This window comes from Rana temporaria, chromosome 11, assembly GCF_905171775.1.
Source record: "Rana temporaria chromosome 11, aRanTem1.1, whole genome shotgun sequence".
NCBI lineage: Eukaryota > Metazoa > Chordata > Amphibia > Anura > Ranidae > Rana > Rana temporaria.
Window position 1 is genome coordinate 13509818 of NC_053499.1, and position 27257 is coordinate 13537074.

Here is a 27257-nt window from a genome sequence, read left to right on the forward strand (position 1 = left end):
ATAGTGCCCTATCATTGGTGTCAGTGGCAGGAATAGTGCCCCATCATTGTTATTTATGGGAGGATTAGTGCCCCATCACTGGCATCACAGTAGGAGGAACCGTGCCCAGTCATTGGGAAGAATAGTGCCCCATCAGTGGAAGAAATAGTGCCCTATCATTGGTGTCAGTGGCAGGAATAGTGCCCTATCATTGGTATTTATGGGAGGATTAGTGCCCCATCACTGGCATCACAGTAGGAGGAACAGTGCCCTGTCATTGGAAAGAATAGTGCTCCATCAGTGGAAGAAATAGTGCCCTATTATTGGTGTCAGTGGCAGGAATAGTGCCCCATCATTGGTATCCATGGGAGGAATAGTGCCCCATCATTGGCGTCATTGGAAAAATAGTGCCCCATCATTGGTATCAGCGGAAGAAATGGTGCCCCATCATTGGTGTCAGTGGCAGGAATAGTGCCCCATCACAGTAGGAGGAACAGTGCCGCGTCATTGTGAATAATAGTGCCCCATTATTGGTATCAGTGGAAGAAATAGTGCCCTATCATTGATGTCAGTGGCAGGAATAGTGCCCCATCATTGGTATCCATGGGAGGATTAGTGCCCCATCACTGGCATCACAGTAGGAGGAACAGTACCCCGTCATTGGGAAGAATAGTGCCCACACAGTGTGTGTGTGTATATATATACTGTGTGGCCCCATAATGTATTGCCTGGGGGCCCCATCATCTCCAATTACCTGGGGGCCCCCAGGTAAAAAAAGTAAATTTATTCTCTTAAAGTTCACTTGAATGTTTGCTGCCTGCATTGAGGGGAAGGCAATGAACAGAAACATTCTCTACTGATGGAAAATGGGAGCAAGGTGCAATACTTAAAAATGACCACTAGATGGCGGGCTCCTACTACATGCTGGATATGCATTGCAATGTGAACCTAATGCTGCAATGTGCCACTAATATTTACTTATTTTTTTTATTTAGAAACTAAAGTATGACACTGCATGTGACAACGATCATTGCTTAGTAGAACTTTGTCCCGTTTTAATTACTGGATAGGGTAACCCCCTTTGTGTAAGGACAATACAACTGAGGCTAAAAGTAGCATATTGTACAATCAGATTGTAACATTTTTATCTGCCGTTTAGTTTTAAAAGTGTAAATGATTAAAAATAAAAAAAAATAACGCACATTACACAATGTCACTCTGTCACTTTTTGTTTGGTTTTAATACTGCTTTTAAAGCTTTATTAAACCCAAATGCAAACATTTTTTAACCACTTAAAGTGGAGGTTCCCCCTAAAAAAAATTTCTAACACTACATTGAGAAGACTGATTACACTGCGGGTAGGCTGTTTTTTTTCTTTTTGTTTTTTTTCCGTACATACCTCGTTATCGCCGTTTCATCCCTCGGCTTCCGGGTATGATTCTTGCTGGACTGGGCGTTCCTAGTTGATTGACGTTCCTCCGACCGACGCATACTTGACGTCACGACTTTCCGTCATTGCGCAGGCGCAGTATAGAGCCGCACCGACGTTCGGCTTCTTTCGGCTACTAGTGACGCGATGGGTGCGACCGTCGGAAGCCTCTCGGAGGACTGTCAATCAAGAAGGAAAGCCCGCTCCCGAAGACCCATACCCAGAAGCGGCGGAGAGGATGCATCTCGAAAACGGTAAGTACGGATCATATTTTAAAACAAATAGCCGATTCCCCTAGACCAAACGAGCAGGAATCTAAGGGGAAAAGGTAAAAAAATAAATAAATGGGTGAGCTGTGGCATAGATGGGGGTCAAAGGAAGGAACCCACATGCAGCAGAGAAACCAAGCATTCAACACTTCCGGAAGTGTCAGATGCTGAAGGTCCTGACATCGTTTGCAGCACAGAGATGAGAATATCGCCTCTTGTATTACAGGATAATGTTATTTGGAATATTTCTTCTCCACTTTCAAAGGCCATTTACAGGATTTATTTCTTAACTTGCAACACTAATAGGAGGTGTCAGGAGCATCGGATGAAAGAATTATCCAATGTACCAAGTAAAATGTGTGTTCTATTTAGTACCCGGGAAGGAACATCACATTACTGCAGATCCCGGAATCCAATTTTCCAGATTTAGTTTCATTGAATAAAGTCCTCCTTGTATTGAACTCGGCCGGCTGAAATGTCTACCATGAGAAATGTTTTCTGGTTCTGCGATGACCTCATAGTGTGTGAGTGCAAGGAGTTTCCCCGAGGTCTTCCACTGCATAGAGATTTTTAGCTAGATTCAGGTAGAGTTAGGCCGGCTTATCAGTAGATAAGTTGACCTAACTCAGAATCTACGCCGACCTAAGTTTAAGCGTATGCTCAAACAGAGATACGCTTAAACATATCTAAGATACGCCGGCTTGCGCCGTCCTATCTTAGATTGCAATATTTTGGATGGCCACTAGGTGGCGCTTCTATTGCGGTCGGCGTAAAATATGTAAATGAGGGGATACGCCGATTCACGAATGTACGCCAGGCCGACGCAGTACTTTTACGCCGTTTACTTAAGAGATAGGCCACGTAAAGTTAGAGCTAGGCTCTAGTGGAATAGTAATGTCAAGTATGGCCGCCGTTCCCGCCGCGAAATTAAATTTTTTTACGTCGTTTGCGTAAGTCGTCCGCGAATCTGGATTTACGTCGTTTACGTCCACGTCAAAATCAATAGGCCCGTACGGCGTACTTAGCCGCAATGCGCACTGGGAAATGTAGGCCCCCGGCGCATGCGCAGTAGCCAAAAAACGTCAAAAACGTGAGGTCAAGCCTCATTACTATTAAACACGCCCCCTCCAACCCATTTGAATTAGGCGCCCTTACGCCCGCCGCGTTTACACTACGCCGACCTAAGTAAGGAGGTAAGTGCCTTCAGAATCATATACTTGCCTCTCTTACTTAAGGCGGCGTAGTGTAAACATGCTAGGCTACGCCGCCGCAAATTAGCGCGTCCCTACCTGAATCTACCCATTTGTGTTTTTTTCCAAATTGTTGCTCTTCTTTTGTTTATAGCGCAAAAAATAAAAACACAGAGATGATCAAACAGCACCAAAAGAAAGCTCTATTTGTGGGGAAAAAAAGGATTGAAATTTTGTTTGGGTGCCACGTCGCCCGACTGCGCAATTGTCAATTAAAATGACGCTGTGCCAAATCGCAAAAAATGGCCCGGTCATTCAGCAGCCAAATCCTCCGAGGCTGAAGTGGTTAACACTGTAGGGCACACCATTTATTTCCATGGGCTGCCTTACCCAAAAGAAATGCTTCAAAAATAGTCCCTGACCGTTTTGAAAAAGGCACAGAACCGCATGCATTAAGAATTAACGGCACCCCCCTTGTACGTCTCCTAAAAGCAACGCGTTTCTGTGCATGTCGGAGCAGAGGAGAGTATTGGGGGCGGGTTTTGTGTGGAGCACCTCCTGGCGTGCACCTTTGTTGTGGTGTTATGTGTCGGGGACACAAGGGTTAACCAACAACGAGGGAAAACCACTTCCAAGCTTCGATAAAATGAGCCGCGCGATGACGGCTTTTAGCCGCACAATCACGGCCCGGCTGACCTAGTTTTTAGAGCGTGCGTTTAAAATTCATGGTAAATTGCTCGGCGCGGAACATAAAAGACAGCGAAGACCCTAATGAAACCTCTAGTCCGATGGGCACAGTCAGACCGCAGTCGTGCTGATTCCTCGCGCCCGGCTTTTTAATGAGCTGCTGCTTGCATCATGGTTTCCGCGGCAACACGTCCTTTCCCCACCGTGCAGACGCGTCTTCATCGCCGGCACTGGTTCTCTATGTCCTCGCGCTGTATGCGAGGGCTCAGGCGACGTGACTCAGAATACCTGGCTCGTTAGCGCTAATTTGTGTTTAAGCAATTTCGTGTCTGGTGTGTTTTCTCTCCTTTCTCTCCTCATTGTGACTACAGCGACTGTCGGGCTTTGGAGATGTATTGTATCAATTGTTGGTGACGGCTGCCCGGCAATTGCTCCTTGCTGTATTAGTCTACCCATTGGTGACAAAGGGCACAGTGGCATCAATTAAAGGGCACAGTGACATGCACAGTGGCAACAATGGGCAAAGTGGTGACAATGGGCACAGTGGCAACAATTAAAGGGCACAGTGGCGACAATTGAGGGGCACAGTGGCTGTGTTTAATGGCATGGCACAGTGGTGACAATTGATGGCACAGTGGCTGCGTTTGATGGCATGGCACAGTGGTGCGAATTGATGGCATAGTGACTGCATTTGATGGCATAGCACAGTGGTGACAATTGATGGCACAGTGACTGCGTTTGATGGCATGGCACAGTGGCGACAATTGATGCCACAGTGGCTGTGTTTGATGGCATGGCACAGTGGCTGCGTTTGATGGCATGGCACGGTGGTGACAATTGATGGCACAGTGGCTGCGTTTGATGGCATGGCACAGTGGTGACAATTGATGGCACACTTAAAGCGGTTGTAAACCCACTTTGACATCTTGCACCTACAGGTAAGCTTAGATTAAGGCTTACCTGTAGGTGCAAGAAATATCTCCTTAACCTTCACGGTTAAGGAGATATTTGCAGAAAACACTGCACCAATGTCTACGGCGCATTCGCGCCATAGACAACGGCACAGGCGCACAGAGCGTCCACGCCATAATGAATGGGATTATGCCGGTCCCGTGCGCATGCGTGGGATCGCACCGGTCCCGCACGCATGTGCAGGAGTGAGGTCATCGCCGCTCCGGCCAATCACAGCGACGGAGCGGCGATACCAGGAAGAAGCTCCGAGGAGACATGGCAGCGGCGGCAGAGTGGAACGAGGAGCCCTTCAGGGGCTTCGATTTCAGGTAAGTGCCACATAATGAGCTAGATAGCCTTACTCCAGGGAGCTCTTGACCTGCTTTAGCCCTCACCTCCATAAAGGTCCAGAAGTCTACATCTGGCTCTTCTGAGTGCAGGTCTACCTCTCCTGGGCCTCCAGCTCTCTCCAGGGCCTACACTTGCTGGCCACATCTGCTTAGATTCTAGAGCTGGCCACATCTAAGCAGATGTGGCCAGCAAGTGTAGGCCCTGGACAGGTTTGGAGGAACCCCAGCTGCACTAGGGTTCCTTCAAACCTAACTTATAACTTAGCCCAGACTCACCCATGACATCACTACAGGAGGACTCTAACTAAAGGTGGCCTAGCACCTGATGACACTGCCTTCTGTAACCAAACACTACTCTGGAACAGAGCCACCTAGTGGCAGACTAGCTAACTGCACCTGCTTACTTTGAGAGCTTTAAAGGGGTGTTCCAGCATTTTTTAAGTTTATTAAAAGTCAGCAGCTACAAAAAGTGTAGCTGCTGTCTTTTAACCTCCCTGGCGGTATGATTCTGTCTGGAATTACGTACCAAAAGCGGTACAATTATTTTGCAAGGAAATTTGGCGTTTTATACTGTAGGCCTGTAATTTTTAGAAATAACTCACTGAATCTGACCAAGCAAGAGTCTTGTAGGCATCCCGGGTATGATTTTTTTTTAAAACAAAATTATAAATTATAATATAATAAATAATTATAAATAATTATAACAAATAATAATTTAATTATAATAAAAAATTATTCAATAATGTAATCAACTCAAAATCACTGAAATTTGCTCAGTTGCAGAATTGTCGCTGTCGTTACTTTTATTTTTTTTATGACGTATTTCCCCACAAATCGCTATCGCACATTTCTGCAAGTGATTATAATTTATTATCGCTGTTTTCTAGCTGATCTAAAACCATTTTTGACATAAAGGGACACTTTTGGACAATTTACAGTTTGCAGGCAGAAAGAACCGTTTTTATTATATAAAAGTACATGTAGGGCACTGGGCAGACCACTAGGGACAAGGGGGGTGTGTATTTTTTACATACAGTACTGTAATCTATAAGATTACAGTATACTGTATGTAAAGTGTTTGTTTACTTTTTTGAATTTGGCGCCGTTCTCCGCCCCCGTGCGTCGTAACGTCGCAGGGAACGGAGATCGGCGGCACACGGGGACGCTGTGAATCGAGCGAGGAAGTCCCCTTCTCCTGAAGCCCCCACTCCCCCCCCCCCAAAAAAAAGACATGCCACATGTGGCATGTAAGGGGGCGAAGAGTGGGTTAAGCGGAAGTTCAATTTTTAGGTGGAACTCCGCTTTAACTCAGGAGGTTCAGAAGGGGTTTTCCGGACCTCTGCAGAAAGAACACTACTTTTACACAGAAGGTCCTTCCCTAAAACACATTGGCATGGGACAGTCATTTTTACTAAGGCTGTGGCTTCTTTTAAAAAAAATAATATTTATTGCAAGACTTTTAAAACTGTTTCATGCATCATTATTGTATTTAGCTGATTTGGTCAGATCAGTCTGACACTGTGGCCAGTTCCTGAGAATGGAGGTACACCGATCACCTCTGTGTCGATCAAGAAGACAAGTTGAGTCAAATAAAGTTGCAAGGTTTTGACTTTTTTTCTGTTTGGCTAATCTAATTTTTTTTTTTTTTTCATTAGCAGGAAAACATACTTTTAGCTAAAACTTTTTAAACAGATATTTGTGTTTAAAAATAAAAATAATACCATCACTGAGCATTTTTAAGCAAGTCATAAGGAACTGTTGAAAATACACATAAAAAGAGGCGTAAGACAGCGAATCCCAATGGGATCCAACGTTTTACTTCTGGTTGGAGCTGAAAGTGAACACCAGGTAGACATTTTAATACACAGCTGATATACTTCACATAATGAATATAATTGAGAAAATATTTATTATGCTGGTTAGTTGTATTGTGATCCAAAATAGCAGAGCTGGATTGATGATCGCGAAGTGTCTCCCGCACACTTCTATTACGACTACCAATGTTCTTTTCTTGATATAGAACACACTCGAGGAGTTCTAAGATTGAGTCCCATAGGTAGCATTCTTATGATCAGTTAAGCCCTGATGAAGCAGGATTGTTGGCCCCAGAAACACGTTGGCTGCCTTTTATCTTCTTGTCACATCAATATCAACAATAAATGATTATGGAATTTAAAGAAGACCTCCTGAGCCACTTTTTGTCTTTTTCATTTGTATTCCACAATTTGGGAGGGCCCCTGCTTTGTGGTGGTGTCAGGGCCCTTGTCTGAACTTGCGACCTCTGCTGAGATGATGGACAGCTCCCTGAACATTTCTTTATATGATCTTGCCTTGAACCTTGTTTCTCTTGAACCTTGAACCCTTTACTCCATTATATTCCTATTTTAGTCATGCCTTTGCACTTTCTGTTTGCCAGATTATAGTGCTCTTTCCAGCCAACATCTCATTCTTGTATGCAGCCTCCTCTGGCATGTGTATGTATCCGCATATTCGCTACCACTCGTTACAGACCTTTGGCTTGTTCCTCGACTTTGTTTCTGCTTGATCCCAACCTGTGGCCAGGGGCGGACTGACAACTCATGGGGCCCCCGGGCAATAGAAGATTTTGGGGCCCCCCGGGCTTACAGATGGCCACCAAGCCAGGAAGCAGTACAGAGGCGGGGCAGCTAAAATCTCGGGATTTTCACATCAAAAGCATGTCGGTTTTGGACATATCAGGGACAGATGTAAAAAAAAAACACAGATTTTTACATACTGTCCCTGGTTTTACTAAGCCTGGCAACCCTGATGGGGCCCCCTAGTGGTATGGGGCCCTCGGGCAGTGCTCGAGTGCCTCAATGGTCAGTCCGCCCTTGCCTGTGACCACTTCTTACTGACCTTTGGCTTGGTTACTGACTATACTTCTGCTTGATCCCTACCTGCTATACTGTGTCTGCTACATGACCCCGGCTTGCTCACCTCCTGGTGGGGTTATCCTGAGGACCTCGACCTGGTACTAACCCGCAGCAAAACCCATCGCCACCATCAGGAGCTCTGGTGAACACCAATCAGTGCTTAGACTCCACACCTTGGGTGAGCCTGTGCCATCAGCCACGCTGACCTGCTTGTATACCTATCCAGCTAGTCAATGGAAGCCTCTCTACTGCTATAACCAGGGCCGGCCTTAGGTGTTCAGGCGCCCTGTCCGAGCTAATCATGTGGCACCCCCCCCATCTTCACCCCTCGCCCCCTGGTCACCTAAACTGACTTACCTTTCGGTGGACGGTGCGGCTTTGCATTTAAAAATGGCGCCGCCCTGCGCTTAGATGCCCCTGCGCATGCACCGTCTGCCCGAGAATAGCCAATCGTTTTCTGGCTTTCCCGTGCAGCGGCGGCATATGCGCAGTGTGCCTGTCGGGGCCGGCAACAGCCATTTTTTTCAGGTGCCGCAACCGATGCGTTGCTCTTCACCCAGTCCCAGGGCAGGGAGACCTGGCTGTGACTCATAGGACTCATAGGAGTTGGACTCCTGTGATGATAATGTGAGTAACTGACTGCGACTCACATTCTGCAAGCTGTGATGGCTGCATGGCGCTCCTGTTGCCCATGGCGCCCTGTACGGCCGCACAGCTCGCACACCCCAAAGGCTGGCCCTGGGTATAACTACTGGTCTCCCAGCCTGACCGCTGACCATGACATAGAGCTGCCAATGTTAGGTCAAGCCCAACCAACACCTCTTGTATGACGAAGGAGCCAACTTCAGTGCTGCACACCTGCTTTCTCTGGGACTCACTTTTTCAAAAGCAGTAAAGTAATATGGCTTAATTAAAGTACAACCCCCAAATGATTGGGCTATGGGGGAGCTGTAGAGCTTTCACACCTCCCAACTTTTTGAGATAAGAAAGATAGACACCTTTAAGCACAAAGAATAACTTAGGACACACACCCTTCCATGCCCCCAGCTACGTTGACCATGAAGAAATAATACACAAGAAGATTGGATAAACCTACTAGTGCTCCCTCTACTTTTACCTTTACAGTGGAACCTCGCATTACGAGTATAATCCATTCCAGGAGAATGCTCGTAATCCAAGTACTTGCATATCAAACCGAGTTTCCCCATTGAAGTCAACGGAAACGAAAATAATTGGTTCCGCATTGACTTCAATAGCATGCAATACCGCATACGGCCAGAGGCGGGGGGCGCCGGAGAGCCTCGGAAACAGCCGGAAAGGCCCGAGGACAGCTCAGGTGACCTTGGCAAAAAGGCTCGGGAACGTAGTATTTACGAGCATTTCCAAACGGCGCCGGCTCCGGCGCCCCCCACCTCAGGCCAAACGCGGTATTGCACACCGCTTTGGCCTGAATCCTGCTCGTTTTGCGAGCCAACACTCGCTAACCGAGTTAGGATTTTTTTTAAATACAGTGCTTGTATTGCGATTTGCTTGTTAATATCATCATCACACTACAGCTCATATAGGAGGATTGGTTTTTTATCTCTGTGTATCATCTGAGACCAGTCACTTCACTGGGTGTATGGAAGGGTTTACAACCACTTTAATACTACTTTAATGATTTCTTAACACATTTGTGAACTAAACTGTTTTTAAAGTGGAGTTCCACCCATAAATATAACATTACATCAGTAGTTTTAAAAAAATGTCATTAGTCCTTTACGAATTTTTTTTTTAGATGCCTTCAAAGTGTTGTTGCTAGGCAAAATAGTTAATCTTCCCACTTCCTGCACCTAGGTGCTTAATGCACCGCACAGACTCCTGGGAATGCAGTGGGTGTAACTTTCCAGGAGTCTGTGCACTCCCCAGTCTCAAAGAATCATGTGACTTGGACAGCACAGGTGCTGAAAACTGATCTGACACCGCTTGTGCAGCACTGAGCATGTGCGAGATCTGCAAGGCTGAAATCCAGGAAGTCATACAGTCTGGCTTCATGATGCCCACACTTAAGATGGCCCCAGTCAATTTCTATTTTATAAAGTGTCTAAATGCTGTAACAACCTAACAAAACAGACCTTAGTTTACAGACTAACTTTACTAGACTACATTAAGCTTGTGTATTACAGGGGTATTTATATTTAAAAAGTGAAATTGTGGCCGGAACTCCGCTTTAAATAGTTGCCTGGAATGCACCTTTAAAGTGATTTTGTCTCTTGTGAAGCGAGGTCACATTGTGGTAGAACACATAGGAACCGTGTGGAAATCAGGTCCATCTTGACATTCATGCTGCCATTGAATTATGACGAAGACGATACACACAATAAATACCAATGACTCCTATTACAAAGTGAAGCCATCTTTGCTGATGGTGGCATTTGTTTTTCTTTGGACATCACGACCCGCATCGGCCACCTTATGTTTGTGTCTAATTTGTGGGCTGATGAGACTTTTTGGACGGTGAAGTGCTGTAAGGGTTGTGCCGTGTCTCTCCCCCTGGGTGACATGCTGATTGTGAACTGGTGTGACCCGACTGGCGGTCCCGACTTCTCTCATGAAAGCAAGCGGTGCCACATGGCTATCTGTCTCCTGGGGTTGTCAATCATCTCTTGCCAATGGCTTTTTCCTGTAGCAGTCTGATGTGACCCCAGACCGCAGGTCCCCAGGGAATAACTTGGGCCCCCACCAGGTTCCTGGCAGAGCATATCTATGTCTACGCTGACCTCTTTCAGCAGCTCCGGCGGCACCTCGAACATGATCATCTCATTCCAGACAGGATTAATTTTGTGCTTTGCCCTTTTGCTTTGTTTCTTCTTGAGTCTTTGAGACTGATGCCAGAGAGTGACCTTCACGTAGAGATCTACAGAGAGACATAAGTATTGATCCATGCATTATGCACACAAAAGTACTCTGCAGGTTCCCATTCCACCTTTAAAGCAAACCTAAGGCCAGATTATAGACAATCAAGTATTTATACATTCATTCAAGGTAAATGAACTTTAAAACAGTCATCACTGATCTGTGTAGCTGCAGGCACTGTGGAGTAATTAGTCTTCAAAGAAGACATACTGAAGTGCTTAAGCCTTTCTCTCAGCAACGCAGCTGATCCTGCTTACACAGTCACTCTGTAGCCTTATTTTTTAGATCCTGCATACATATCCTGCATGACAAAGAATTAAGCCTCGAAATTTCATCCACCAAGGGAAATAGCATGAGGGTGGGATTTCACAGCAGCTTCCATTACTTTGCTCTCCTAGAACTGCTGAATCAGAGTTGGCAGCACATGCTATACTGGCAGATTCACATACATCAGGAGCTGAGAAGGCGGGTAGGGTGAACTGAGCTTTTGATTAACTGCTGGGAAAGCTCCTAGGTCACAGATAGGAGAGGGGAGAAGGGTGAGTTGAGCTCCTAGGTCACTGCTAGGAGAGGGGTGCTGTGCTCCTGAGTTGCTACTAGGAGAGGAAGCAGGGTGAGTTGAGCTTCTAGGTCACTTCTAAGAGAGCGTAGCAGGGTGAGCAGAGCTTCTACTTCACTGCTAGGAGAGGGTAGCAGGGTGAGCTGAGCTCCTTGGTCACTGGTAATAGAGGTTAGCAGGGTGAGTTAAGCTCCTAGGTCACTGGTAGGAGAGGGGATCGGGGTGAGTTAAGCTCCTAGGTCACTGGTAGGAGAGGGGAGCAGGGTGAGTTGAGCTCCTGGGTCACTTCTAAGAGAGGGGAGCAGGGTGAGCTGAGCTTCTACGTCACTGCTGGGAGGGGAATGCTGAGCTCCTGAGTTACTACTAGGAGGGGAAGCAGGGTGGGCTGAGCTCCTAGGTCACTGCTAGGAGGCTGAGCAGGGTAATCTCAGCTTCTGAGTCACTGCTGGGAAAGGGGAACAGGGTAAGAAGAGCTCCCGAGTCATTGATGGAAGGGGGAAGCAAGGGAAGCTGAGCTCCTGAGTTAAAGCTGGGAGAGGGGAGCAGGCAGAGCTGAGCTCCTGAGTCCCTCCTAGAAGGGGGGAGCTGAGCTGCTGAGTCAATGCTAGGAGGGGGAAGCAGGGGGAACTGGGCTCCTAAATCACTGCTAGCGGAGGGGAGTCGGGTGGGCCAAGCTCTTGAGTCACTTCTCGGAGAGTGGAGCAGGGTGAGTTGAGCTCCTAAGTCACTGCTAGGAGAGGGAAGCAGGGTGAGCTGAGCTTCTACGTCACTGCTGGGAGAGGAATGCTGAGTTCCTGAGTTACTACTAGGAGGGGAAGCAGGGTGGGCTGAGCTCCTAGGTCACTGATGATCATAGCTTCTAAATCACTGCTGGGAAAGGTGAATAGGTTATGATGAGCTCCCGAGTCATTGCTGGGAGGGGGGAGCAAGGGGAGCTGAGCTCCTGAGTTATTGTTGGGAGAGGAGAGCAGGGTGAGCTGAGCTCCTGAGTCACTCCTAGAAAGGGGGGGTGAGCTGAGCTGCTGAGTCAATGCTAGGAGGGGGAAGCAGGGGGAACTGGGCTCCTAAGTCACTGCTAGCGAAGGGGAGTCGGGTGGGCCAAGCTCTTGAGTCACTTCTAGGAGAGTGGAGCAGGGTGAGTTGAGCTCCTAGGTCACTGCTAGGAGAGGGAGCAGGGTGAGCCGAGCTCCTGAGTCCCTGCTTCTGCTAGGAGAAGGAGCAGGGTGAGCTGAGCTCCTGAGTCACAGTTGGAAAAGGGGAGCATGGTAAGACAAGCTCTTGAGTCACTGCTAAGTAGGAGAGGGAGCTGAGCTCCTAAATCATTGCTTTAAAGGGAGAACAGAGTGAGACGACCTCCTGAGTCACGGCTACTGCTAGAAAAGGGGAGCAGGGTGAGCTGATCTCCTGTATCACTGCTTGGCCAGAGGAGCAGGGTGAGCTGAGCTGCTGAGTCACTGCTGGAAAGGGGAGCAGAGGAAACTCCAGCATGCATGGATGAATCTCAAAGAAGCAAGCTCTCAAATTACATCCAACAGGCACAATAGCCCCACAGCACTGCCTTGCGTAGATTGGTGGGTTTTCACATAGGGGGTGGGACAATGATTTCATTGCAGCTCACATGATTGAATTGGGAGTTTGTTGTTTCAATTCTATTGGAAATGTGGCAGCTAACATTGTTTTCAGTGGAACAGAAAAAATTTACCAGACAGCGGCTTGGGTCATTTTTCGAATATTCAGTAATTTCTTACCTTTTCCCAGAAGGTTGTTGTTTTGGCTGGAATGTATGTTCCTGGCTTTGATCAGGACCACGATAAGACGATTGGCTGCCGGTAAGTAACTCATAGACAGGAGGACTTCACTAGAATACTCAGCTTCCTGCGGAAATAAAATCACCAGGTAATGAAAGCTGAACTCCAATCAAATGGCGAGCAACTCAAGTCACAATTATAATAAGTATATATTATTAACTCCTTTAGGGCTCATTCAGATGGCCAATAAGGACTTCTAGTGAAGAATGCTTGAATGTCCATTGACCTACAGAAGCACTTTACCCACGTTACCCGACCAGCAGTTTATGAGATACTCCTGGCTGGCGGCTCTGTTGTTCTCCAGTGACAATAGCGGCCCGTCCATTAGCGCCACCCCCCCATTAATGCGTCCGGCCCCCTAATCCACATGCGGGCGCAGGAGGCATGGATTTCTATAGGGGTTTTCTTTTTTTTTTAAGCACATGATTAGAACCTAAAGCCCTGTACACACAGCCGGGAATCTCGGCAGGAAAAAAACATCGGTTTTCCTGACGAGATTCCTGGCAAGCTTCCTTTGCTCGCCGAGTGTACACACACACCATTCAAAAGAACTGTCGTTCTTTTGAATGGCAAGACCGCGGTGACGTCATCGACTACGATGAGCATGTGCTCGTCACATTTGATGCCGTCGCCGCCCTCTTGCTACACCCTACACTATGCCTTGTAAGCTACTTCGCATGCGTCGATGTCTCATTGAGCATGTGCAGGCTTATCGGGGCCAGGTAACCATACACACGCTCGGGTTTCTCGGCCTAAAAAAAAACACTGCCGAGAATCCCGACGAGAAAAATAGAGAGCAGGTTCTCTATTTTTCTTGTCGAGATTCCCGGCAGTTTTTCTGACGGGAAACCATACACACGCACGGTTTTCTCTGCAAAAAGCTCTCCCAGCAGCTTTATTGCCGAGAAAAACGTGCGTGTGTACGAAGGCTTGAGGCTCTAATTGGCTTCAATAAAGGGTGGGCTTGGGGCGCAGAGCACTGCTCTGCTCTATTTGCTATTGCCTTCCTCATTCTCCTCCTGGCCAATCAGGAAGCCCCTACTGGCCAGGGAGTCTTAGGCCGCCATCCGTCTCCCATGGAGGCAGGGGCGGATTCAGGGGGGGGGGGCAACAGGGAAATTGCCACCCCCGAGAAATTTGTGTAAGTTCCGGGGAGTCTGACCGGGCGGTAGTTACAGAATTTGCGGGCGCTGGAGAGTCTGAGCGGGTGGCGAGTGAGAGTCAGAGAGTGGGCGGTCAACTTGTCGGCTCTGTGGGTGTGAGGGCAGCTGGCCAATCAACAAGCCGGCGGCCGGGGGAGGGAGGGGGGTGGCAGGTGACGTGGCAAGTGACAATCCGCAACTTGTGGCAGGTGATGTGGCAAGTGACAATCCGCAACTTGTGGCAGGTGGCATGGCAAGTGACAATCTGCAATATATGGCAGGTGACGTGGCAAGTGACAATCCACAACTTGTGGCAGGTGGCATGGCAAGTGACAATCCGCAACTTGTGGCAGGTGACGTGGCAAGTGACAATCCACAACTTGTGGCAGGTGGCATGGCAAGTGACAATCTGCAACATGTGGCAGGTGATGTGGCAAGTGACAATCCGCAACTTGTGGCAGGTGACGTGGCAAGTGACAATCCACAACTTGTGGCAAGTGACAATCCACAACTTGTGGCAGGTGGCATGGCAAGTGACAATCTGCAATATATGGCAGGTGACGTGGCAAGTGACAATCCACAACGTGTGGCAGGTGGCATGGCAAGTGACAATCTGCAACATGTGGCAGGTGATGTGGCAAGTGACAATCCGCAACTTGTCGCAGGTGACGTGGCAAGTGACAATCCACAACTTGTGGCAGGTGACGTAGCAAGTGACAATCCACAACTTGTGGCAGGTGACGTGGCGTGGCAAGTGACAATCCACAACTTGTGGCAGGTGGCATGGCAAGTGACAATATATGGCAGGTGACGTGGCAAGTGACAATCCACAACTTGTGGCAGGTGACGTGGCAAGTGACATTCTGCAACGTGTGGCAGGTGATGTGACGTGGCAAGTGACATTCTGCAACGTGTGGCAGGTGATGTGGCAAGTGACTATCCGCAACATGTGGCAGGTGACGTGGCAAGTGACAAGCTGCATCTGGTGGCAGGTGATGTGGCAAGTGACACACTCGGGGCTCCTACTGATTCTGCATTATGGTGAGTTGAACTATTACATTTTATATTACGATGTTTTCAGCGGATAGAGCGGATAGATCCCCTGGTGTGTACGATCCAGCGGATATTTATCCGCGGATATTTTTCGGGCCGATGGATTTCCAGCGGATCAAAATTTCTTAGCATGCTAAGAAATCTATCCGCTGGAATCCAGTCCAGCGGATTGATCCGCTGGTCTGTACAGACTCAGCGGATCAATCTGTCCGATTTCATCCCTCGCATGCGTCGTAATGATTCGACGCATGCGTGGAAGTCCTTATATTACAGCGTCGCGCACGTAGCCGCGTCATCATCGCGGCGACGGCGCGACACGTCACCGCGGTGGGAATTCCGCGGGGATTTTGATCTCATGGATAGTACAACCATGAGATCAAAATCCGCCAGAGGATTTATCCGCGGAAACGGTCCTCCGGACCGTTTCCGCGGATCGATCCTCTCGTGTGTACTAGGCATAACATCCACCAGCTCTGTGATGTCATCATGGAGGAGGGGAAGAGACTCCAGTGGCAACCTGTGACCTCCATGCCCAAGAGGGTTAAGGCAGTGCTGGAAAATAATGGCGGCCACACAAAATATTGACACTTTGGGCTCAATTTGGACATTTTCACTTATTTTGAGGGGACAGCAAATTTACACTGTTTGACCCCTTACACACTGGGTTGGTTTGCAAAAATGTGAGGGGTGTACTTACTTTTGTGAGATGCTGTATATGTATGTATGTAAAATATGTGTATAGTTTTCCTACATCTAAACAATTAAAACTCACAAAATCAGATAAGGCATAAGGTTGTTGTTGTTTTTTTGTTGTATAAAGATGTATAAAATGGAGCTGCGATGAGAAAAAAGCTCAGATTTGTGTGATCCTCGGTGACGTCTCTCCCACCAGCAGGATATTACATCGGGGATGATAAAGATGCTACAGATTGTGATATGTGTGGATCTATAAATAGCTACCTGAACCCCCCGCCCCCCCCTCCCCCCCTCTACAAGTGATTCAGGAATGATCCGCACCAGCCGTTCCCTCCAGGGTCCCTGATGACGCAGGACGCCGCCGCCATCTCCGCTCTAATCTAGGACACGCCGATCTGGGAGGAGATGCCGCAGGTCTACGCCATCCATCCAGAGCTTGCTTGCTGCCTCTGTAATACAGCTGTTATTAACCACTTCACCCCCGGGAAGGATTTACCCCCCTTAATGACCAGGCCAATTTTTGTGATACGGCACTGCGTCGCTTTAACCACTGAAGTCCCGGACCATTACGCAGGTAAAGGACCAGGCCCCTTTTTTGAGATTCGGCTCTGCATCGCTTTAACTGACAATGGCACGAAAATCGCATGTCGCAGCTTGCACATTAACCACTTAAGCCCCGGACCTTTAGGCAGCTAAATGCCCAGGCCAGGTTTTGCGATTCGGCGCTGCGTCGCTTTAACTGACAATTGCGCGGTCGTGCGACGTGGATCACAAACAAAATTGGCGTCCTTTGTTTTCCCCACAAGTAGAGCTTTCTTTTGGTGGTATTTCATCACCTCTGCGGTTTTTATTTGTTGCGCTATAAACAAAATTAGAGCGACAATTAAAAAAAAAAAAAAAATCAATATTTTTAACTTTTTGCTATAATAAATATTCCCAAAACATATAAAAAAAAAAACATTTATTTCCCTCAGTTTAGTCCGATACGTATTCTTCTACCTATTTTTGTTAAAAAAAAAAAACGCAATAAACGTTTATTGATTGGCTTGCGCAAAATTTCTAGCGTTTACAAAATAGGGGATAGTTTTTTGGCATTTTTATTAATATTATTTTTTTTTACTACTAATGGCGGCGATCAGCGTTATTTTTTTCTGTGACTGCGACATTATGGCAGACACATCTAACACATTTTTGGGACCATTGTCATTTTCACAGCGAAAAGTGCTATAGAAATGCTCTGATTACTGTGAAAATGACACTGGCAGTGAAAGGGTTAACCAGGAGGGGGCGCTGTAGGGGTTAAGTGTGTCCTAAGGGAGTGTTCTTACTGTGTGGGGGGGCGTGGCTGTGCGTGTGACGTCACTGATCGTCGTTCCCTAACACAGGGAACAGGCGATCAGTGACAATCCACACTAGGAAGAACAGGGAAGGGTTGTTTACACACCCCCCCCCCCCCCCGTTCTTCCTCTCTGTGACCCGAACGAGGGACACCAGCAGCGATCGGCTCTGCGGGTCCCGCGGGCGCGGTCACGGAGGACAGGACTGGGTCGCGAGCGCGCCGCTGCCGGCGTGCTCGTGACTCACGGCTGGGCACATGGACCTACAGGTACGTCCCCTTTAAGATGCCCAGCCGTGAGTCACAAGCACGCCAGCAGCGGCGCGCTCGCGACCCAGTCCTGTCCTCTGTGACTGCGCCCGCGGGACCCGCAGATCCGATCGCTGCCGGTGCCATTCTGCCAATTTAAATAGTCGTGCGGCGGTCCTTAAGTGGTTAACTGACAATTGCACGGACGTCTGATGTTACACCCAAACAAAATTTACGTCCTTTTTTTCCCCACATACAGTGCTGCCTATCAGTGCCAATAAATGCCGCCTATCAGTGCCCATCAGTAATGCCTGTCAGTACCTCCTCATCAGTGCTGGCTATCAGTGTCGCCTATCAGTGCCAATCAATGCCGCCTATCAGTGCCCATCAGTAATGCCTGTCAGTACCTCCTCATCAGTGCTGGCTATCAGTGCCAATCAATGCCGCCTATCAGTGCCCATCAGTAATGCCTGTCAGTACCTTCTCATCAGTGCTGGCTATCAGTGCCAATCAATGCCGCCTATTAGTGCCCATCAGTGCCGCCTATCAGTGCCACCTATCAATGCCCATTAATTCTAAATATTGTGCCTTCTTATCAGTGCCACCTCATCAGTGCCCGTGAGTGAAATATTTTTATTTATTTTTATTTTTAGAACGAAGAAAAACTACATTTTTTTTAAAAAAAATTTTTAGCTTGCTTAGCAAAAAATAAAAACCGCAGAGGTGATGAAATACCACCAAAAGAAATCTCTACTTGTGGGAAGAAAATGATAAAAATGTGGTATGTGTACAATGTTGTATGACCGCGCAATTGTCATTCAAAGTGTGACAATTGTGAAAGATGAAACATTGTCCTGGGCAGGAAGGGGAGGGAGTGCCCGGCATTGAAGGGGTTAAACTTGTCTTTCTTGTCATTCCTGGCATTAGAGCGTCTGAGCCTCCGTCTCCCGCACAGTGATCGCTGCGCCGTGGATGGATCTGACGGATCACGGGTGTGAATTAGCCAATTGCTACAATGACGTCTGTTGCTAAATATAGGCGCATCGGACGTAATTATCCTGCGGTGGAATTTTTATGGTTTGTGATGAAGGCGGCTTCGCTCTTCTCCCCGCTCTTCTCTCCCCGCTCTTCTCTCCGCTCTTCTCTCCCCTCTTCTCTCCGCTCTTCTCCCCGCTCTTCTCTCCGCTCTTCTCCCCGCTCTTCTCCCCCCTCTTCTCCCCGCTCTTCTCTCCGCTCTTCTCTCCCCTCTTCTCTCCGCTCTTCTCCCCCCTCTTCTCTCCCCTCTTCTCTCCGCTCTTCTCCCCGCTCTTCTCTCCCTCTTCTCTCCGCTCTTCTCTCCCCTCTTCTCTCTGCTCTTCTCTCCCCTCTTCTCTCCGCTCTTCTCCCCCCCTCTTCTCTCCCCTCTTCTCTCCGCTCTTCTCCCCGCTCTTCTCTCCCCTCTTCTCTCCGCTCTTCTCCCCGCTCTTCTCTCCCCTCTTCTCTCCCCTCTTCTCTCCGCTCTTCTCCCCCCTCTTCTCTCCGCTCTTCTCCCCGCTCTTCTCTCCCCTCTTCTCTCTCCGCTCTTCTCCCCGCTCTTCTCCCCGCTCTTCTCTCCGCTCTTCTCCCCGCTCTTCTCTCCGCTCTTCTCCCCGCTCTTCTCCCCCCTCTTCTCCCCGCTCTTCTCCCTGCTCTTCTCTCCGCTCTTCTCCCCGCTCTTCTCCCCGCTCTTCTCTCCCCTCTTCTCTCCGCTCTTCTCCCCGCTCTTCTCTCCCCTCTTCTCTCCCCTCTTCTCTCCGCTCTTCTCCCCGCTCTTCTCTCCCCTCTTCTCTCCCCTCTTCTCTCCGCTCTTCTCCCCGCTCTTCTCTCCGCTCTTCTCTCCCCTCTTCTCTCCCCTCTTCTCTCCGCTCTTCTCCCCGCTCTTCTCTCCGCTCTTCTCCCCGCTCTTCTCCCCCCTCTTCTCCCCGCTCTTCTCCCCGCTCTTCTCCCCCCTCTTCTCCCCGCTCTTCTCTCCGCTCTTCTCCCCGCTCTTCTCTCCGCTATTCTCCCCCCTCTTCTCCCCGCTCTTCTCCCCGCTCTTCTCTCCGCTCTTCTCTCCGCTCTTCTCCCTGCTCTTCTCTCCGCTCTTCTCCCCGCTCTTCTCTTCGCTCTTCTCCCCGCTCTTCTCTCCGCTCTTCTCCCCGCTCTTCTCTCCGCTCTTCTCCCCGCTCGTCTCCCCGCTCTTCTCTCCGCTCTTCTTCCCCCTCTTCTCCCCGCTCTTCTCTCCGCTCTTCTCCCCGCTCTTCTCCCCGCTCTTCTCCCCCCTCTTCTCCCCGCTCTTCTCCCCCCTCTTCTCCCCGCTCTTCTCCCCGCTCTTCTCCCAGCTCTTCTCCCCCCCTCTTCTCCCCACTCTTCTCTCCGCTCTTCTCCACGCTCTTCTCTCCGCTCTTCTCTCCCCTCTTCTCTCCCCTCTTCTCTCCGCTCTTCTCCCCGCTCTTCTCTCCCCTCTTCTCTCCCCTCTTCTCTCCGCTCTTCTCCCCGCTCTTCTCTCCCCTCTTCTCTCCCCTCTTCTCTCCGCTCTTCTCCCCGCTCTTCTCTCCGCTCTTCTCTCCCCTCTTCTCTCCGCTCTTCTCCCCGCTCTTCTCCCCGCTCTTCTCTCCGCTCTTCTCCCCGCTCTTCTCCCCCCTCTTCTCCCCGCTCTTCTCTCTGCTCTTCTCTCTGCTCTTCTCTCCGCTCTTCTCCCCGCTCTTATCCCCGCTCTTCTCTCCCCTCTTCTCCCCGCTCTTCTCCCCGCTCTTCTCCCCCCTCTTCTCCCCGCTCTTCTCTCCGCTCTTCTCCCCGCTCTTCTCTCCGCTCTTCTCCCCCCTCTTCTCCCCGCTCTTCTCCCCGCTCTTCTCTCCGCTCTTCACCCCGCTCTTCTCCCCGCTCTTCTCTCCGCTCTTCTCTCCGCTCTTCTCCCTGCTCTTCTCTCCGCTCTTCTCCCCGCTCTTCTCTTCGCTCTTCTCCCCGCTCTTCTCTCCGCTCTTCTCCCCGCTCTTCTCTCCGCTCTTCTCCCCGCTCTTCTCTCCGCTCTTCTTCCCCCTCTTCTCCCCGCTCTTCTCTCCGCTCTTCTCCCCGCTCTTCTCCCCCCTCTTCTCCCCGCTCTTCTCCCCCCTCTTCTCCCCGCTCTTCTCCCCGCTCTTCTCCCAGCTCTTCTCCCCCCTCTTCTCCCCACTCTTCTCTCCGCTCTTCTCCACGCTCTTCTCTCCGCTCTTCTCTCCCCTCTTCTCTCCGCTCTTCTCCCCGCTCTTCTCTCCGCTCTTCTCTCCCCTCTTCTCTCCGCTCTTCTCCCCGCTCTTCTCCCCGCTCTTCTCTCCGCTCTTCTCCCCGCTCTTCTCCCCCCTCTTCTCCCCGCTCTTCTCTCTGCTCTTCTCTCTGCTCTTCTCTCCGCTCTTCTCCCCGCTCTTCTCCCCGCTCTTCTCTCCGCTCTTCTCCCCCCTCTTCTCCCCGCTCTTCTCCCCGCTCTTCTCCCCCCTCTTCTCCCCGCTCTTCTCTCCGCTCTTCTCCCCGCTCTTCTCTCCGCTCTTCTCCCCCCTCTTCTCCCCGCTCTTCTCCCCGCTCTTCTCTCCGCTCTTCTCTCCGCTCTTCTCCCTGCTCTTCTCTCCGCTCTTCTCCACGCTCTTCTCTCCGCTGTGATAACTCTGCTGATTACATTTATTCCGCACGTTTATGTGCCGTACAAAGTGAACTCTTCCCTGATGATGACAGTTTTGTTCTGAATACAAAGAGCTTCATTCTCAGCCAAACAAGAAGCTGCTGAAATCATCCAATTGGGGGGGGGGGATTTACTAAACCAATCAGCTTCCAGGTTTTATTGTCAAAGCTTTGGTTGTAAACCCTTACATATAATCAGTAAACTGACTGGCTTCAGCTAAAACACAGAGACAAATTATCCTACATACGTTATACCTGTTTATCTGCAGCCATCTCTCCTCTACACCTAATCAAAATGCAGAATTGATACAGCTTGTCTGCGCTGTGAGAAAAAGGGGGCAGAGCTGAGGTTACTCTGCAGAGCTCAGTGAGGAGAGCTTTGAGAGCTGATTGGAGGAAAAGGACATGTCCCCATTCACACAGGGACATGGTGGAGCTCCCTCCCTGTCCCCTTCTTTCTCTTGGTGTCAGGAAAACAGAGGAAGGAAGCAACAGTCAGAAATGAAATGACAAATGTTTGGTGCTTATGAAAAACAATCTTTAGATTGACTCACACAAAATGGTAACATCCTCTGACTATCTCTTGTATCAAACTATCTCCTGTATCATATCTGCAGTCTCTGATCATCTCTTGTATCATTTCTGCAGTCTCTGACCATCTCTTGTATCATGTCTGCAGTCTCTGATCATCCCTTGTATCATGTCTGCAGTCTCTGACCATCTCTTGTATCATGTCTGCAGTCTCTGACCATCTCTTGTATCATGTCTGCAGTCTCTGACCATCTCTTGTATTGTGTCTGCAGTCTCTGATCATCTCTTGTATCATGTCTGCAGTCTCTGACCATCTCTTGTATCATGTCTGCAGTCTCTGACCCTCTTGTATCATGTCTGCAGTCTCTGACCATCTCTTGTATTGTGTCTGCAGTCTCTGATCATCCCTTGTATCATGTCTGCAGTCTCTGACCATCTCTTGTATCATGTCTGCAGTCTCTGACCATCTCTTGTATCATGTCTGCAGTCTCTGACCATCTCTTGTATTGTGTCTGCAGTCTCTGATCATCTCTTGTATCATGTCTGCAGTCTCTGACCATCTCTTGTATCATGTCTGCAGTCTCTGACCCTCTTGTATCATGTCTGCAGTCTCTGACCATCTCTTGTATTGTGTCTGCAGTCTCTGATCATCCCTTGTATCATGTCTGCAGTCTCTGACCATCTCTTGTATCATGCTTGTAGTCTCTAACCATCTCTTGTATCATGTCTGCAGTCTCTGACCATCTCTTGTATCGTGTCTGCAGTCTCTGACCATCTCTTGTATTGTGTTTGCAGTCTCTGACCATCTCTTGTATCATGTCTGCAGTCTCTGACCATCTCTTGTATCATGTCTGCAGTCTCTGACCATCTCCTGTATCATGTCTGCAGTCTCTGACTATCTCCTGTATCATGTCTGCAGTCTCTGACCATCTCTTGTATCGTGTCTGCAGTCTCTGACCCTCTTGTATCATGTCTGCAGTCTCTGACCATCTCTTGTATCATGTCTGCAGTCTCTGACCATCTCTTGTATCATGTCTGCAGTCTCTCTGACCATCTCTTGTATCGTGTCTGCAGTCTCTGACCATCTCTTGTATCATGTCTGCAGTCTCTGACCATCTCTTGTATCATGTCTGCAGTCTCTGACTATCTCCTGTGTCATGTCTGCAGTCTCTGACCATCTCTTGTATCATGTCTGCAGTCTCTGACCATCTCTTGTATCATGTCTGCAGTCTCTCTGACCATCTCTTGTATCGTGTCTGCAGTCTCTGACCATCTCTTGTATCATGTCTGCAGTCTCTGACCATCTCTTGTATCATGTCTGCAGTCTCTGACCATCTCTTGTATCATGTCTGCAGTCTCTGACCATCTCTTGTATCATGTCTGCAGTCTCTGACCATCTCTTGTATCATGTCTGCAGTCTCTGACCATCTCTTGTATCATGTCTGCAGTCTCTGACCATCTCTTGTATCATGTCTGCAGTCTCTCTGACCATCTCTTGTATCGTGTCTGCAGTCTCTGACCATCTCTTGTATCATGTCTGCAGTCTCTGACCATCTCTTGTATCATGTCTGCAGTCTCTGACCATCTCTTGTATCATGTCTGCAGTCTCTGACCATCTCTTGTATCATGTCTGCAGTCTCTGACCATCTCTTGTATCATGTCTGCAGTCTCTGACCATCTCTTGTATCATGTCTGCAGTCTCTGACCATCTCTTGTATCATGTCTGCAGTCTCTGACCATCTCTTGTATCATGTCTACAGTCTGACAATCTCTTGTATCATGTCTGCAGTCTCTGACCATCTCTTGTATCATGTCTGCAGTCTCTGACCATCTCTTGTATCATGTCTGCAGTCTCTGACCATCTCTTGTATCATGTCTGCAGTCTCTCACCATCTCTTGTATCATGTCTGCAGTCTCTGACAGCCTTCTATAGTATTACATTCACTAAATATTATCTGCGACCCTTTGGTGGCATCAGGGGCCACACTTAAGACCCTGTATACCGACTCAGTTGACCACCACTAGTCTAGACCTTGGCTCTTGCGGGCTGCGGTTGCTCTCACCTTTTCGGGTGCCCTGAGATCCACCCACCGCGCCGTGCCAAACGGTATGCCGACATTGGCCAGGCTCAGGGTGATCTCCCCGGCCACCTGGTGCCTGGAGAATCGGTCGCAGTGGCGCAGGGTGAGGGTCAGCGTGGCCTGGGCTCGGTCCTCCTCCTGCAGGGGGAACAACAGAGCTTCTTCCCAGACTGTGTGGGCGGATCTTTTCACCAAGGCGGTCTGCGCCTCCGTCCGTCCGCGCTGCTTCTTCAGCGTGCCCATAACGTAGCAATGACTCCCAGAATCCTCCTCTCCAGGCAGCAGAACACCTACAGCTAAATCACAGGACAACATTTCATCAATGTTTTATATTCAAATGTCTTTTACTATTATTTATTACACTTTTCTTCTTTTCATATTTTTTGAGCAAATCTAAACCCAAAAACAATTTTTTTTTTCTGCCCCCCCCCCCCCCTTATTTTCACCTGGTGACCCTAAGAATGACACACATCCCCTCCCTTCATGTCTACACTCATTCCTCCATTGTATCTATGGAGGGATCCACAGGCTGAGCTTCAAAAATGCCTGGCTTTGCTCATATTTTGTTGCAGAAGAATGCTTGTAATCCAAAGCACTCGTATATCAAAGCGAGTCTCCCCATAGGAAATAATGGAAACTCAGATACCGTATTTATCGTGGTATAACGCGCTTCCGCGTATACCGCGCACCCCTAAAGTTGTCCCGAATCCTGTGAAAAAAAGTTTTTTTGTACATACAGTTTTGGTGTCTTGCGCGGCGTCCATCGGCGGCCTCGTTGGGTCCGGCGTCCGTCTGCGGCTTCGGGTGTCCTCTTCGTCGGGTCCGGCGTCCGTCTGCGGTTTCGGGTGTCCTCTTCGTTGGGTCCGGCGTCCTTCTGCGGCGTCCTCACGTCCTCCCCGCTCGTTTCCCGCGCCGAGTTTGAATACTGCGCGCGACATATACAGAGTGCAGTACACTCGTGTATTGTCGGCAATGCTTGGCTACCCGCGCTGACGTCCTGTACGTCCAGGACGTGAGCGCGGAAGGAGCTGAGACTGCCTGACTATACCCGAGTGTACTGCGCTCGGTATATGTCGGCGCAGTATTCAAACTCAGCGCAGGAAAGCGGGTATCGGCGTATACCGCGCACCCACAATTTTGCCCTGATACGCCGATAAATACGGTAATTCTTTCCACAGGCAGTGCTTGTCTATGCAGTACCGCATGTGGCCAGAGGTGGAGACGATTGGAAACACTCAGAAACGTTTGGAGACGCTCAGAGACACGGGAACCGGAGTGTCTCCGAGCCTCTCTGAGCGTCTCTGAGTGTCTCTGAGCGTCACAGGCACCCCCGCACCTCTGGACAAATGTGGTACTGACACCCCAAGCGGCTTGAATCTTGCGAGCCAACGCTCGTAAAGTGAGTCAGGTTTTTTTTTTTAAATGGCTTGTATTAGCGAACTGCGCAAAAGGGCCTGATATGGATTAATTCCTCTATTGGCCAGTAGGGTGACCACATTTCCAAACTGCCATTCAGGGACACGCCCCCTATCTCACCTTCCCCCAAAAAAGAAGAGGGGGGGGGGGGTAATGTAGTCTCGGGGTTGATGGGGAATTTGGCGGCAGGTTATTTGTCAGGTAAATGTGCCACTTGCCGCCAGATGCCACCCATAGCCTGCCACCAGATGCAGTGCTGCTGTCACTCCCTCTGCGTGAGCCACGTGCGTAGAAGGAAAGGAGTGGAGTCGCTATCTGGAGAGTGAAGATCACACCAGTCCCTGCTGCTTTTGCCGCTGGGTGCCGGAGAAGGAGAAGGTGCCGAGGTGGGTGGGGACAGCAGCGCTGCACTAGGCGCAGGCCTCGCTCCCGGCCTCACTGTCTGAGAGTAAATTGTCAGTCACTGGTTGCAAGATGCCAGGCAGCTCTGGCTCTAGCAACCAGTTCTGGAAATGTAGTTATTAGTTAGTAGGGGGTGGCTGTGTCCTCTATTTCATTCCAGGACATCGTATTGTCCCAGAATGAAGGTGTCCGGGACCCGGGACAGATATGTCAATTGCGGGACAGTCCCGGGCAATCCGGGACACGTGGGCACCCTAATGGCCATATATATATATATATATATATATATATATATATATATATATATATATATATATATATATATATATATGTGTGTGTATGTTCCCAGAACTGCTTTGTTCCCTAAAACATCCAATCAGGGTTTAGGAAAAAAATTAATGTTCAAAAAAATGTTTTTGCCACCATATTAGCAGTTTTAATATGAATTTTAATCAGAGCCTAAAACACATGAAGGCCTCACCTTCCAGGAAAGACACACAGAGCTCGGCTGTCTGACGGTCATACCCAAGGGAGTAACGCAGCTTCGGTGTGTGATGTGGGCTGTTCACTTTCTCCGAGTCCTCATTGTCAGAAGAGGGAGTGTTCACACACTGATCTGTAGATAGACAGTTTATATGAGATCAATAGATATTTGATAGATAGATAGATACCCTGTTTCCCCCAAAATAAGCCCTACCCCAAAAATAAAACGCAGCGTGAGTTTCTGGGATGGTTGCAATATAAGCCCTACCCTGAAAATAAGATCTAGTTTAATCGTTAAATGTAATTCGTTGGACGCTCATGTGACCCGCCAGAGATCTTCTCTTCTCCTCCCAGCTGATGTCAGCAGCCCCTCCCTCTGCAGTTCTCGGAGCAGGCTGACGTCAGCAAGGATCTTGGCCCCTCCCTCTGCAGTGCTCGGAGTGGGGCTGACGTCAGCAGGGATCTTGGCCCCTCCCTCTGCAGTGCTCTGAGTGGGGCTGACGTCAGCAGGGATCTTGGCCCCTCCCTCTGCAGTGCTCGGAGTGGGGCTGACGTCAGCAGGGATCTTGGCCCCTCCCTCTGCAGTGTTCGGAGTGGGGCTGATGTCAGCAGGGATCTTGGCCCCTCCCTCTGCAGTGCTCGGAGTGGGGCTGACGTCAGCAGGGATCTTGGCCCCTCCCTCTGCAGTGTTCGGAGTGGGGCTGATGTCAGCAGGGATCTTGGCCCCTCCCTCTGCAGTGCTCGGAGTGGGGCTGACGTCAGCAGGGATCTTGGCCCCTCCCTCTGCAGTGCTCGGAGTGGGGCTGACATCAGCAGGGATCTTGGCCCCTCCCTCTGCAGTGCTCGGAGTGGGGCTGACGTCAGCAGGGATCTTGGCCCCTCCCTCTGCAGTGCTCTGAGTGGGGCTGACGTCAGCAGGGATCTTGGCCCCCCCCCCCCCTCTGCAGTATTCGGAGCGGGGAAAAAGAGCTCCGGCGGGTCACGTGTGCGCCCAGCAGTGCTGTAAATTAGGTTTTTTCCACAATAAAGTTACACAAGGAGACACACTGCACATTATATAATCTTTTTTTCAGAACGGATTACATGATTTTACAAGGTATTTAACTAGGGTCCGTTTTTGGAATTTCAGAATTTCACAATCCCGTAAATAAGTAAGACATCCCCTGAAAATAAGCCCCAGTGTGTTTTTTTGTAGCCAAAATGTATATA

The 27257-nt window shown here is 49.3% G+C and overlaps 1 protein-coding gene across 1 annotated transcript in view; it reads right to left on the reverse strand.

Annotated features, from left to right (window-relative positions):
• Window positions 1-9891: 9891 nt before the first annotated feature.
• The window catches only part of SYT13 (synaptotagmin 13), a 48722-nt gene continuing 31356 nt past the window's right edge, over window positions 9892-27257 (reverse strand). Inside the window, exons 3-6 of the mRNA XM_040328061.1 lie at window positions 26047-26181; window positions 23730-24043; window positions 12952-13078; window positions 9892-10645 (exon numbers count right to left, since the gene is read on the reverse strand). Coding sequence (XP_040183995.1) covers window positions 10338-10645; window positions 12952-13078; window positions 23730-24043; window positions 26047-26181 — 884 coding nt within the window. The 3' untranslated portion in view covers window positions 9892-10337. The remainder of the gene's footprint in view (window positions 10646-12951; window positions 13079-23729; window positions 24044-26046; window positions 26182-27257) is intronic.